The sequence below is a fragment of the Cyprinodon tularosa genome, unplaced genomic scaffold (assembly GCF_016077235.1).
Source record: "Cyprinodon tularosa strain WSP-4 unplaced genomic scaffold, ASM1607723v1 ctg342, whole genome shotgun sequence".
Taxonomy (NCBI): Eukaryota; Metazoa; Chordata; class Actinopteri; order Cyprinodontiformes; family Cyprinodontidae; genus Cyprinodon; species Cyprinodon tularosa.
The window spans coordinates 1,159,767-1,175,175 of NW_024039055.1; the positions used below are offsets into that span (position 1 = coordinate 1,159,767).

The 15,409-nt window shown below is 37.2% G+C and overlaps 1 protein-coding gene across 2 annotated transcripts; it reads left to right on the plus strand.

The window, feature by feature from the left end:
• The first annotated feature begins 588 nt into the window (after positions 1-588).
• On the plus strand, positions 589-9,429 carry tacr2 (tachykinin receptor 2). Of its 2 annotated transcripts, none has more exons than XM_038294581.1 (7): positions 589-880; positions 1,390-1,539; positions 2,467-2,762; positions 6,865-7,059; positions 7,230-7,380; positions 7,465-7,584; positions 7,661-7,741. In XM_038294581.1, the coding sequence occupies exons 2-7, from the start codon at positions 1,405-1,407 to the stop codon at positions 7,739-7,741; spliced, it is 978 nt and encodes a 325-aa protein (XP_038150509.1). In that variant the 5' UTR covers positions 589-880; positions 1,390-1,404. The 2 variants fall into 2 exon arrangements, with proteins under 2 accessions (XP_038150509.1, XP_038150508.1); XM_038294580.1 differs by lacking the exon at positions 589-880 and adding an exon at positions 7,826-9,429 and having other exon boundaries at positions 1,405-1,539; positions 7,661-7,737.
• Positions 9,430-15,409: the final 5,980 nt, after the last annotated feature.

Sequence of the window (15,409 nt, forward strand, 5' to 3'; positions counted from 1 at the left end):
AAAAGAAAAACATAACAGATCCAAGACTGAGACAGTAACTAAGAAAAACCCAAGAAACACAACAAAATAAGAATTAAACCATAAAAACCTATAAAACAAAGAGCAAAGCAAAACTGAATATCAAAAGAAAAACATAACAGAAACAGAAACCTAACACCATTGAAAGATGGTGGGGTCCCATTTCATGTTTATTGGACATTTAAAGACTTAATTGGGCATATAGCAGATAGAATTTACTTATTTGTTTCAGTCTTGTGGCCTCATGATGTTACCCTTGGTGATGCGCCACATCCAAAGACATGATAATAAAAAAAAAAAATACTTTTCGATTTAGAATGGGCTCATTTTATGTATATATTTTTTTCCTTTATAAGGGTATTCTCGTTCATAGCCAAGTTTTCATGTTCAGGAAACCTGTTTTGATGAGAAAAATCATTCATCATTGCAATTTTCCACCTCCAAGCTGTAGATTGAGAAAATCAGAATTGGAACACGGGTTAAATTTGCTCAAGCCTTTTCTACTGACAGCGCTAATATAACCTATGTAAACATTTGAAAAGCTATTTTAAACCCACATCCAGGCTTTAGAAACCGACTGATAACACTTCCTCCCTGTCCCTAAGGATCGGTGCGCGTCTTCCTGCGTCGAAATGTCCGCGCGTCTCGCTGTGGAGCAGCGCGTAAAAACTGCGCGTAACACATTCCAGCAGAGAGAAAGTGGGAGACTGAGGAACCGTGTGTTTCTGTGAAGGCGGATAAGATTGTATGAATGGGTTTTTGGTCAGACCCAAGCGTCCATAAAGCACCTGGGCTTTCATGTTTGACCGCGATGGACCGAAACATCTGGAGTTAGAGCTCACGGGATAATCGGACTACAGAGGTAAGACAATAAAAACTAAATTAAGATAGTTAGCTTATTCTTGCAGGCGATACTTTGTTCATTAATTGGATAATATAAATGGATTTGTAAAGCTGTAATTCTTGTTTTCCTTGTGATATTTTACAAGAAGGGTGAGGAACGATATTTGAAAAATAATTTAAAAAGAAATATCTTTATATCTGACTACGCCACGATGGTTTTTTTATTAACTCTGGAGGCTCATTGTTGCAAAGAAACTGTATTTTTCCATTTGTATTATCATTATTATCACAATTTGGATCATTTTTATTAAAATATAATGACAAAATATGTGATGCCCGACTAACCTTTTAAGTTTTATATCCTTTTAACATATTTTGCAACAGGTAGTTTACAACGTGAATTGTAAATAATTTCTGAAGCCATTCATTGACTAATGAAGCCTCCTCAATAGTCTGCACGCCCCTCATTATTTCTTATTACGCACAGCACGGTCATCCTTCCTTTTTTTTTTTTTTTTTTGCCACCAGGTAACAAGGGGAGTCATGGACGCTGAGAGTCTTATTAAACATTTTCAACGAGAGCCAGAGGCCACTTTAATGCCAATGTCTGTGAGCTCTGACTGGCTGGACTATGAAAACGAGACCACCGGGAATCAGTTCCAGCAGCCAGTCTGGCAGGTGGGGAAGGAAAAGAGGGCTTCAGTTCAAGAAGTTCAGATTATATATAGATTTTTGGCACATTGTTATGTTGATTATGGCTTACAGAGAATGAAAACTCAAAGAACAGTTTCTCACATACAGTATATGGGAACAATGAAAAAAAAAATTGAAAAAGAAATGTTGGTTGACAGAAAATTATATATTCATATGCATTGTTAGGTATAGTACTGATGGTGGTGTCAGAAGTACTGAGTCTACCTGACTAATCTGTGTGAATCCCTTGAAAGAGCTTTGCTTCTCAATTATTATTGATGCTTTGTATCTTTATCCTTTACACTTTTTCCTTCCACTGATTTTTCATTAATCTTCATTTATCTAGCAATCTTTGACCAGCCAGTTTCCTTAACGATTTACTTTTGGGGCTTACCCTCCCTTTGTAAGATTGATTTATTGATTTACTTTATTGATTTCACACTGGAGAAATATACTTGTTACATCAGCTAAAAAATGAAAGAAGAATCATCTGCCAAAGGAAGAAAAATGTGTATAATGTAGAGAAACAGGTTATTGCACAGGGTATCAAATAGTAATTGCACAAGTTTTTGCCGTTGTAGTGTCACATTGTATGGTCTGGAAAGCTGTCAAAACAACAGTCTATCTATTGTTGTGTTGGACACAGCATATTCCAATGCTGTCATTTTTATCAGCTTAAAGACAAACAAGAAATGAAACAGAAATAATAATTGTATGTTCCTTTGACTTAAATACATACTCAAGCTTACCTTTTTCAAGTAAACTACCAAAATGAAATAACTTTATGAAGATATATTAGGACTCTACCAAAACACGACCAATGCTTAAACTCTTCTTCTCCCTCTTTGATAATGCTAGTGACAGTTCTCTCCTCCCCTCCCCTGTTTGTCTTCCTCCTACTCTTCCTCTCAGGTGGCTCTGTGGGCCATGGCCTACTCTCTCATAATATTGGTGTCTATCACAGGGAACGTCACAGTCATCTGGATCATCCTTGCTCATAGACGCATGAGGACCGTAACCAACTACTTCATCGTCAACCTAGCCTTTTCGGATGCATCCATGGCAACCTTTAACACCCTTTTCAACTTTGTCTATGCTCTGCACAACGACTGGTACTTCGGCCTGGGTTATTGTAGATTTCAGAACTTCTTTCCGATCACAGCTATGTTTTCATCAATATATTCGATGGCTGCCATATCAGTGGACAGGTAATATATTCTTACTCTAAACTATTCACTCATTTAGGTTTTTTAAAGTAAATCTGGTTAAGTAAAGAACCTCTATTAAAACACTTATCATAGCACTGCTTCTCTTCTTTTCACTTAAAGTCAAAGATTCAGTCTTTAAGTGTGGGCACTGATGTCCGGTGAAACTATCCAGATTTATAGGAAAGAGCTTTTTGAGAGGTTTGCAGTTTGCACATCTTTTAAGATAACCTAGCATCTCTTTGTGAAATTCATCTAGTTATGGTCTAAATAGAAATAACCTTTGAAATTATGTTTAGCAGGAACTATACAAACTGAGCTGCAGCATGAGGGAGATGTGGGCCAACACACAGCTGAGACACAGATGTTGTTAATGCTTAGTGAAGCGTGATTGGTCAGTCTGCTAATGGCGAGGCTCTGCTTTGTTTATTTTCTATGTTTTCCAAATTACAATTTGACATCCACTGCATTGATTGATGTTGCTAGCTGTGGAGCTGACAGCAAACTTGATCTTTTGTAATGGCTTCTTACACACTGTTTTCAATAGGCCATTATTTATAACAGACAGCTGCATCACACTGCTTTTGATGCACTTAGATTTATTTCAGTTTAGTGTGTTAAGATAGCAGTAAGGATATAATTAGTTGTTAGGGACAATTTACATTAATTAAAAATATGTAAATGCCCCAGAATTAGCCAAAGGGCTATTTTTCATCTGTTGTCCATAAACAACACATGAATTAATTAATTCATTAATTCATTCATTCATTCATCCATGTAAGTATTGTTAATAAAAAAAAGATAAGAGTATTTTCAATCAAATATTCAAAGTCAAGTAAATACGGATTATCAAGTAATGCAGTTTTTGATTCAAGAAAACAGCTGCTGAGTCACCATCTCGAGGTAACCAACAGTTGGTGGCTTTGACTTGTTAACTCTGCAATAATCACTCAGCCTGCATGCATGCAGCAACAGTAGAAGAAAAGCTCCACCACAACCTTGTTCAGTGCAGTGTAAACAGACACAACCGACTGAGAGTGTAAAAGGAAAGTTCACACACTAACCCCCACCCCCCCCACACAAATGTTTTTTTTGAAGAAATTGATGTTACATTCAGACAGCCATTATACTGAATTCAGACATACATTCATCCTAGACTCCTAAAGCTGCTGAAAGGGAAACATCCTCTCTTGTCTTTTTTCACTGTAACAGCAGCACTTGGGTCAAATATGGACCGATCGTAGTCAAGCTTGATTTAATAAAACGGCATTGCTGTGTTTTTTGTTCAGTAAACCTGATCTAACTGGTCTGCAATCTCATTATTTGAGCTTTATGGTGGTGGTAGACAATGGTTACTTTGGCTGTAAAGTGATAGAGGGGCATGTTCACCAACTGTTTTGTTTCTCCCTGGTACACCACCGCTGATAAACCGAATCACTGACACAAGGCTGGATGGGTCCATGCTTTCATGTCCTGTTTTCATCATCCTGACCCTGCCATCTCAATTTTGCAGCTATAACTGATGGATCAGTCAACAGTTTTCTGATCTCGTATTCTAACTATGGTGAGCCCTTGCAAATTGCATCCTGGGTCTTCACTTCTGAGCTTAAAAAAAATGCCCCCAAGTGTGTCTTCTGCAGCTTTAAGATGCTGGTTCTGACATGGTATCCTGCATACCTGAATGGTGACAAGTTGATTCAAGCTGCTGCTGTCTTGTCCATTCTCCTCTGAGATGGTGACACTGTTTTCCCTATTCCTTTGTTAAATTAGTTTCCTGATTCACCTGCTGACTGTCACTGGTATCATTTCATTTAAAAATCCGTGTTGAGTTTAGTTCCCCCTTAGCTCCTATCCCTTGTTGATATACAATATTCAAGTTACTCTCTGCTTTCAGATTAGTTTATATTACTAAATATACCTAAGGCTTATTTTCATGATTTTATTCTCTGTTGATCTTGATGAATACATACTAAACTTTTTTTTATATCTAAAGATATAAAGAGAACTTAAAACTTTTTGCAATGGCCTGCCTATTTAGAATGACTAAAATGCGCCGTAGGTCGGTCTGACTGATCAGGCTTTTTTCTCAAACAAGACTTATGCACTGCTGATCTTTCCTACCATAGATGTTAAGGATCTTATTTTTTGAAACACGTTTCGTTTATTCAAAAGAATCTTACAGAAGGATGTTGCGACAGTGCAGGGGTTAGAGACCATTGATCATGTTTGGAGGACTCTACCTTTAAAGCAGCTCTCCTGGGTTCTAATATCTGCCTGGAGACCTATACTATATGTCACCCCCCCTTTCTCTTTCCTTTTTTCTAACTGTACAACTAAAAGCAGCTAAATTTGAAAAAGAATCTATCCTGCAGAATATTTCACTCTTTGAGATGTCCCATAACATGAATAATTCTGTAATGCTTTGTACTTATTCATGTCTTGACAATACAGTTTCTCCAAAGATGAGAAACACATTGATGCATTTGAACAGTCTGAATCTTTTACACCTCCTATTAAAACTTGCAATGCATCTGAACAGAATGTGCAAAATCAGCAAAGGATTAAAAAAAGAAAACCAAATTCAACACTGCACAGAATACACATTAACATTTTAATCAGCAGAAACATGAATTAATTCATCTCAGTGACAAAACAACCAATCAATGGGTACAAGCATAGATCTGAGGCAAAAGGAAGACGACAAAGATGATGGAAATCACGCAAAAACATTAATCTGTGATTATTCTAATCATGGCAACATCAAGTCTTAAAGGATGCTAAAAACATTTTGGTTTTTATTCAAACTAATTCATGCAAGATTTCACTTCATTAGTCATGAAACACTTAGGCTGTCTGCCCTGAATGGTTCAGCTGTGTGACTCACAGTCTCAGCCTAATGATTAGACCATAAAGTTGACACACTGAGTAATAGAGTTTTACAGAACATGTTCTATTATTCTTCTCTCTACACATAAATATACAAAAGAATCCAATATATATATATATATCCTTAGTGAGCACAAAGAATTTCAGAATCTCCGAGTTGAAATTTTCTGCGATTGTCGACGCGTACCACCATCATATCATCTTAACATCATCAGAGACTAGCAAATTATATTTGCTGGGGAAAATAATTGATGCGACTAATTTTTCTGTAGATTGGATTATGTTGTGTTATTGTTGCTCTAGCAGCTGGTCAGGGACATAACCAGAGGCAGGCAATCAGAGGCACACAGTTTTATCTGTTTACTTTCTGCCCCCTGCACATACTGCTTTTCATTTCCATGGATTAATACCGATGTAAACCAGGCAGATTCACACAAATAAAAAAGATGCAGGTTTTCCTTTCAAATTGAAATGCTTGTTTTCCTCAGAGGGTATTTTTATCCCTTTACTTATGCTAGATGAACTTATAGTGTGATTTCCAGTTAAAACTAGAAAATTATTTCTAGAAAAAGCCTCCATATATTTAAACATCTTTTTATGTTTCATACTACAACCACTGCTTTATGTTTCTTTTTTTGTTTTCTGTAATAAAAGTATATAATCGTAATTGAGATTAAATTGCAGTAGTATGGATTTAACACAACACCTCTAAATTTACCATGGTGTTGCCTGGTCCTGCAGTTTTACTGTGCCTCATTATTTTCATCTTCTAATTAGAAGTAGATAGCTCTAAACATCTCCATCTGTTTTTTAGTTTTATTGGTTCTTTTTTTTGTTTTTTCACTAATCTTCTCAACAAACCTTACTTGTATTCCATTATTCTCCTTTCCCTTTTACATCCAAACAGTTGGCCTATCACATCAAAGACACATTAAAGTAGCTTAAGTTGATAAATTTTAAATGTAAAAAGGTTTCTGAATACTTCTGTAAGGCAATGTTGTTAAACATAGCTGAACATTTGCTTAATACTTCTAAAAAAAAAAAAAAGAAATCTGCTTTAAAAATATATAGTATTTTCTTTTTTTTTTTTTTTTTACCAATTTGTGAACAATAAACCTCTTTAACTGAAAGCTTTAGTTTCTCATTTAACTTGAGGGAATGTCTTAAATTGATTCCAACCCTCCTTGTTAGATAAACTTTTTTTCTGGCTTTCTTCCAGGTACATGGCGATCATCCACCCACTGAAGCCTCGCCTCTCCTCCAGCTCCACAAAGGTCGTAATTGCTTTGATTTGGATTGTGGCCTTCTCGCTGGCTTTCCCTCAGTGTTACTACAGTATAACTAAATTTTACTACCCCAGGACCGTGTGTATGGTTGACTGGCCGGATGATTATGGAGGAACCCATCAGCTAAGGTGAAAGAAGAGGATTGAATAAAATAGACTAACATTGAGACAGAATCAGACTTTGATTTCTAGATATTCTGTTTTAGATTGATTTTTTAAGCTTTCAGCAGCTCTATTTCCCTTTTTCGCATCATTTGTCAATTTTGCATCTCCACTTTCTTCTGTATAATTGTGTTCAGCTACCAGTTTGCAGTGATATTGCTGATCTACTTGCTCCCTCTGCTGGTGATGTTGGTGACCTACAGTTTAGTTGGTCGGTCGCTCTGGGGTGGACACATCCCTGGGGAGGCAACAGAGCATTACCACAGCCAGATAACAGCCAAGAGGAAGGTCTGCCTGCTTTCTTAAGCCCTTTTAGTGAAGATTTTTGGTTTGTCTTTAAATCTTCGTTTTATTTCTTCTGTAACTTTCTAGGTGGTGAAGATGATGGTGGTTGTGGTGGTGACCTTTGCTCTCTGCTGGCTTCCCTACCATATTTACTTTATTCTGGGCTCCTTTAACAGAGATATTTATAAACAGCATTACATCCAGCAGGTTAGACCCAGATTATCTGCTTGTTGTGCATAAATATGACAGAATTATCACTCAACACCCTTTATCTCTTTGTTAGGTGTATCTGGCTATTTTCTGGTTGGCTATGAGTTCAACAATGTACAATCCAATTATATACTGCTGTCTGAACCAAAGGTAAAATATTCCTGTATCCATGTTTGACCAGTAGAACAATATCTGTGAAATCATGAGCTCTTCAGAATGTTGCCATGTCCTTCTACAGGTTTCGAGCCGGATTCCGTCATGCGTTTGCCTGGTGTCCCTTCATCAAAGTGTCAGAGGAGGATAAGATGGAGCTGCAGTACACCCACACCTTCAGAGTCACGGTGACGCGCAGCAGCCGCAGCGTGGACTCTTACACGCATGGATCCAGAAAAACAAACAACGCAAACTCAGAGAAAGTTGCTTGTTTGCAGCGGAAAAAAAACCTGTGCAGCTCACAAAACTATCACGTGGTTAGGAAACAGGAGGACACAGGAGGACTTTGAAGATCTGCTCTGTGAGCTCGAAAATTATTGTTTACAATATCAAGGAATGAATGTGACTGAAAAATAATGAAAGTACTCCTGATCCTTTTCATGGTTTTGGTGCGCTGTGTGCTTACTTCTAAAGATGCTTGCAAAAGTAATCATACCCCTTGTTTCACATTTGTTTTACATGAATACCATAATTTTTATAGCAATTTAATTAAATTTTCTGTAATTGATTAACACAAGTCAGTGCATCGTTGTGACATCCGATTCAAGTGATTAGATTACCTCCTCAGCACGCCACCAAATGTCTGTTGATTACCTATTAGTTTAGGTTAAGTGTGTGGCTGCAAGGAAATGGATAAAACAAAGTACAGAAACCCCTGTAAACAAGAATTGGGAAGCTCCAACCCAGTGAAAATGATAAATGGTTGGCTCACGTGTCTGTTGGTGACCTGAGGTAATACTATGGAGAATAATCTTTGTTGCAAACCAGGCTTCATTTTGTCATAAATAACTTCATTTTGCCTTAATCTGTAGCTCATTAGCTGTGTGGTGCTTGGCCTTTCTAAATCACTTAGTCCTCTAAACTCAAATACGTTTCTAAATGACTTCACAGACCTGCTGCATCAGCCCTGAAAATTACACTCAGATTATAACTCTTCTAAAGGTGATTTTAGAGGGGATTTGGTTGCAATGGTTTTTATTCCGGTGTGTAAGGGTGCAGGAGGGAAATACAGATTCCACGCTTTAGATTTTTATTTGTGAATCATTTTTAAACCATGCAGCATCTTTTCTGTTCACGGTTATGCACTACTTGGTGTTTGTAACAGTAAATGAAAACAAAAACTGAAATATATGAAAGTGACAAAGCAGGAAAAGGTTCAAGGGACATGAATATTTTTGTAATGTACTGCATGTAAGAAGGAGAGAATCGTTGTTCACTGTAACAGATCATCTGACTCAATATCACATGTAAATTCTATTTAAAAACTTTTATTTGATGTACATTTTATGGACGATTGGAATAGCATGAAGAACCAAGCAAAAGAAGTAAAGGGACTAAAACCGACAGCCTTTCTTTGAGGTGCTAGCCTTTGAACAACAAGGTTCTGTTGAGGGTTTACATTTGTTGAATACTGTAAATAATAGACTAGCAGAGACTAAATGTGAGATTCTAAAGTTTTTTTGCTGTGTAAAATGTCTAAATATGAAGCGACATTGTTCTCTTATGGCCAACATCCCCTTCATTCTTCCGCTCATTGTAAACTTTTACATTTCTGTGTTGCTTTTAAAATGGTAAATAGTTTTTTCTGAACTCTGTAGTGCTCAAATTAAACCTTCTATTCAAGATTTACATCATCAGAATCATTGCAAAAACATTAATAATGATAAATCTATCATGTACTGCAATTTTGGCATTTTTCAACATCTCTCCCTAAACCTAACCCATTGTATCACCCACTGCAGCCATAAATAACTTTGACTATACCATTCCAAAACCTTAATGGTATTTAGAGGAAGGTTTGTACCATGACCACTTTTAAATGCCATTTTATATTTTTCTCTTCAGTTTACAGAACATACTCATCAGTATTGGCTTCAAGAGGTTCTTGCACACCTTTTTTTTCCCACTACCCATTTTTCAATTTTCTCTTATTAAGTCCTGAACACAGACCTTAATTAATGTTTGTGGGGCCTGCTGTGTTTTTGAAAGCTGCTCCTCAAGGCACACTGCTCTTCATGTTTTAGATGCTTCTCTGCTAAAACACACCTGATTCGGATGATTGCAACTCAGCAAAGCCTGATAATCTGCTATGGATGTCAGGTGTATGAAAACTGGGAAACATGTAAAACATGAAAGGCAGTGTGTGTTGAGGACCAGGGTTGAAAACAATGCTGTAGGGCCTTAGATGCTTTAGTTTTTTTTTTTTTTATGTCCTCTATGATAAAGTTATTAGAAATGACATAAAAGTTTGCAAACCATCATTGGCTTTAGATTCACACCTGTTCTTAAATGTCTAAAGGTGGAGATGTGATGTGCCATATTTTTAGACCTAATTGGCCTACTTCATGTTGTCATGCAGGTTCTATTTAAATTGAAACTAACCTTCAAGAACTGTAATTAGACAAATTAAATTCCTGATTTAACCAAGGGGGTAGTACACCTGTAAATAGCATTGTGTTGTTTCAGTTAGCCTATCTATTAACTAATGCAATCATCATTTAAAAAACTACAATTTATATTTACATTTACTCTAACTTTGTTGATGTTAAAATTTGTCATATGATCTGAAACATTAAGTGAATAAAACAGCAAGAACAGGAGATATTTTTAAAGGGGGATATTACTTTTTCTCAGGTATCTATAAATAGTTGAAGAACTGCTGTTATACAGGTGCTGGTCATAAAATTAGAATATCATGAAAAAGTAGATTGATTTCAGTAATTCCATTTAAAAAGTGAAACTTGTATATTATATTCATACATTACATACAAACTCATATATTTCAGATGTTTATTTTGTTTAATTTTGATGATTACAAATGACAACAAATGAAAATCTCAAATTCATCATATCAGAAAATTAGAATATTGTGAAAAGGTTCAAAATTGATGGCCCCTGGTGCCACACTCTAATCAGCTAATTAACTCAAACCACCTGCAAAAGCCTTTAAATGGTCTTTCAGTCTAGTTCTATAGGCTACACAATCATGGGGAAGACTGCTGACTTGACAGTTGTCCAAAAGACGACCATCGACACCTTGCACAAGGAGGGCAAGACACAAAAGGTCATCGCTAAAGAGGCTGGCTGTTCACAGAGCTCAGTGTCCAAGCACATTAATAGAGAGGCGAAGGGAAGGAAAAGATGTGGTCGAAAAAAGTGTACAAGCAAGAGAGATAACCGCACCCTGGAGAGGATTGTGAAACAAAACCCATTCAAAAATGTGGGGGAGATTCACAAAGAGTGGACTGCAGCTGGAGTGAGTGCTTCAAGAACCACCACACACAGACGTATGAAAGACATGGGTTTCTGCTGTCGCATTCCTTGTGTCAAGCCACTCTTGAACCACAGACAGCGTCAGAAGCGTCTTGCCTGGGCTAAAGAGAAACAGGACTGGACTGCTGGTGAGTGGTCCAAAGTCATGTTCTCTGATGAAAGTAAATTTTGCATTTCCTTTGGAAATCAAGGTCCCAGAGTCTGGAGGAAAAGAAGAGAGGCACTTCATCCACGTTGCTTGAAGTCCAGTGTAAAGTTTCCACAGTCAGTGATGGTTTGGGGTGCCATGTCATCTGCTGGTGTTGGTCCATTGTGTTTTCTGAGGTCCAGGGTCAACGCAGCCACATACCAGGAAGTTTTAGAGCACTTCATGCTTCCTGCAGCTGACCAACTTTTTGGAGATGCAGATTTCATTTTCCAACAGGACTTGGCACCTGCACACAGTGCCAAAGCTACCAGTACCTGGTTGAAGGACCATGGTATCCCTGTTCTTAATTGGCCAGCAAACTCTCCTGACCTTAACCCCATAGAAAATCTATGGGGTATTGTGAAGAAGAAGATGCAATACACCAGACCCAACAATTCAGAAGAGCTAAAAGCCACTATTAGAGCAACCTGGGCTATCATAACACCTGAGCAGTGCCACAGACTGATCGACTCCATGCCACGCCGCATTGCTGCAGTAATACAGGCCAAAGGAGGCCCAACTAAATACTGAGTGCTGTACATGCTCATACTTTTCATGTTCATACTTTTCAGTTGGCCAACATTTCTATAAATCCTTTGTTTTTATTGGTCTTCAGTAATATTCTAATTTTCTGATATGATGAATTTGAGATTTTCATTTGTTGTCATTTGTAATCATCAAAATTAAACAAAATAAACATCTGAAATATATGAGTTTGTATGTAATGTATGAATATAATATACAAGTTTCACTTTTTAAATGGAATTACTGAAATCAATCTACTTTTTCATGATATTCTAATTTTATGACCAGCACCTGTAGTCCTAGCAGAGTAAAGCAGGAAACCCCTTTAAAAAGCGAACACAATTATTACTAAAGTAGATGCATCTTCAGATGAGCCAAAGACTTAGAACACCCCACATAAATGTATAATTAGAATTAAGCAGTCGGATACTTGTTTATCTAGCAGATATAACAGTGTGCATTTGTGGTGCAATCACTACTGAAACAGAGATCCCCTAAGAACAGGTTCTGTTGGACTTTCGTAATTATATAATAGATTTTTCTCAATAGCCAGTTTGTAAAAAAGAATGGGGCTTAATAATGTCTAATTTAGTAAAGAAAATACTGTAAATATTTGAATTGTGATTAAGTTTTGATGTTTCTGAATATCCAATAAAAATTATTTAAACCCAACGTATGTTTTTTTGTGACGCACAAACAACATCCATCCCTCACGTGTTATCACAGCTGGGGTCACGAGGGGTGCTGGTGCCCATCTCCAGCTGTCAAGAGGAAAGAGGGGTACACCCTGGACAGGTTGCTAGTCCATCTCAGGGCAACACAGAGACAAACAACCATTCACGCACACACTCACGCCTAAGGAGAAATTAGAGAAGCCAATAAACCCTTACAGTCATGTTTTTGGACTGTGGGAGGAAGCCAGAGTACCCGGAGAGAGCCCATGCTCAGGAAGTTGCAAGCTCCATGCAGAAAAACCCCGGGCCGGGAATCGACCCCGGATCCTTCTTGCTGCAAGGCAGCAATGCTGCCCACTGCTCCACTGAGCAACTCACAAACAATTACATTAGTTCAATACAAGAATTGTAGGAAGGAGGCTACTGATAATAATACTTAGACATTCAATACATGCTCATTTAGGGGGTGCAAACGTGAATAAAAATAAAGATGGTGAAGAGTCAGGAACCAACAGTGACAGAAAAGTCAGTCCAGTTAATTGGCTTGTTGGGGGGAAAAAATCTTAAACCGAGAATAAAAAGGTTTAGAGTCTACAGAGTTTGACGTCTAGTCATTAGCAGGTTAATGAGCCAATAAAGGCCAATAGATCAGAGGCTCCTAAACTTTCAGCTTTAGACACCAACATGAACTACTGACCCTAGACTGTAGGTTGAGAATAAAAACATTTCAACAAAAATCAGCTAGTGTGAGTATAATCATAGTCATAATAATAAAAACAGCTCATTTATTTGGGTTTTCTGAGTTCAGCATGACTATGCTTAAGTTTTAATACTGTGTAAGATATCAAAACTCAATCAGCATCACAGATAGGGAAGGTGGTTTGCAGCCTTAGAGTAAGATCATATAAATAACAGAAAAGACAGGGGGGCAGTGGAGTTGCTGCATTATGGGGATTGAGACTAGAGCAGGACAATATTTTGCTAAGTTTGAACCGGGTGCCCCTAATGAAGGGTGCTGTGATTAAGGATTCTGATAAATGCTTTCCTTAATGTTTCTCCCATCAGCTGCGATGGACGTCCATGTCTTGGTAGGCTTGAATTGTCCCATTACCTTTCCAATCTGATTGGTACAAGAGTCTTAGAAATATATACTGGTTTGTTTTCAAATTGAACCCTGGGGGAAGCTTTCTACAATAATAAAGTCTCTATTAAACAAATCCATCTAAAGGCACCAATGTTCAATAATTAAAGAATGCCTTATAAATATGCATGCCACTATTTAGTAAAAAAAAAAAAAAAAAAAATTGTAATGTTTCCTTTTTCTTCCACTTAATCGTCAAGTACTCTGCAGTAAGAAGGGCTTTTTGCCTTAAACTTCCATATTTGACCAAACATCACAATGAAATGTGAAAATGTAAAGTGATAATAAAAATGCTTGTGAAAAAATTTGATTAATTGAAAATAAAACAGAAATATTCATAACAATGCATTAGAAAACAATGTGCAATGAAAATCGCTGCATCAGAACAACACAGGTTTGATTTATTGAGTGACAGAAAATGTTTAACAGTACAGTCTGTTTAGTGGACCGAAGTAAGAAAACCATCTGGACGTTTAGTAGAAGCTGGCAGTCCGATAAACAGCACAGGAAAGCTGACCGGGAATGAAATGGTGTTTTAACCAGACAGTAATCTATGCTGCATAGACTGCGACATGAGAACTGAAAACAGAACTAAAAGCGTCAGATATTTATAAAAAAAAAAAAAAGACCAGTGTTAACACAGGAAACTGCATCAAAAATAGTAAATGTACATTTTAGCATCTCTTTTTGGTTTTAATGAAGAAGAAAAAAACGAAATCCAAAAAATCCCTAAAACTCTCCTGAGATTTCCGTATGAAAAAAACCCTTCTTGATGAAGTGGAGTTTTTTTTTTTTTTTTTTTTTTTTTTTTTTTTTAATATACACATCTTCTGCCAAAATGCAATAAATCTTTCCCAAACATTTGCCTCTGTTACATTCTTTCATTTATACTCAGGTTGCCATCTTTGTTCATCATGTTAGCACCACGTTCATGCTGATAAGGACGGCCATGACTACCAAAAAAACCCAACAGCTAGTTTTCCAGCAGCTGCAATTAGTACCAACAGTATGACGCAGTTTGCAGTGGCTTACAGAGAGCTGTACACATTGCAGTCAGAGAGCGGAAACACACACTCAGCAGACACATGAAAGTAGGGTTGGTGCACAGTGCAAGGGGAAAATAAAGTCAGGGAATATCAGCCAGTGGCCCACTGTGTGCGTATGATATTTGCAACAGGAATATTTTTAATCATAAAAATAAAATAAATAACAATGCGAAATATATTGCATCACATCAGGGTGAGACTTTTAAAAACCTTAAGCACAAATATTCCCTTTCTTCTCCATCCGATCGATTTAAGTCACCCTGTAAAAATATTAAGACTAGAACAGCAGCAAACAGACACAAATTGGTCTAAAATTGTGTTGTTTTTTCTTGAATCATGAAATGAATGTCTTATTTACGACTTGTAGGAAACCTGGCAACTGCAGTAACCAGATAAAGCCTCCAGGTGGAGACATTGGAGCAACCAGGAATAGGTAGCATAAAATAAAACATAATAAAAATAAAACATATTCATATTATATTTAATTATGTTTTAAATCAGATGTTTTATCTTTATAAGTGTTAAAGTTTATAATCACAAAAGTGTGTTTTGAAGCAACTGGTTGCTGTTGGATATAGTTAACTGCTATAGATAACCTCTGCTACTGAAGTCTGCAGAGAAAGGGAGTGCCCCTTTATTTGTCTCAGGTAGACACAGGGTTGGAACAGCAGCCAGGATGTAAGGTGTTGACTGTAGTCCGTTTGGAAGAAAACCAGGCGTGTCAGAAAGGGGAGGAGGATGGGAGGAATGGGGTGAAAACGAC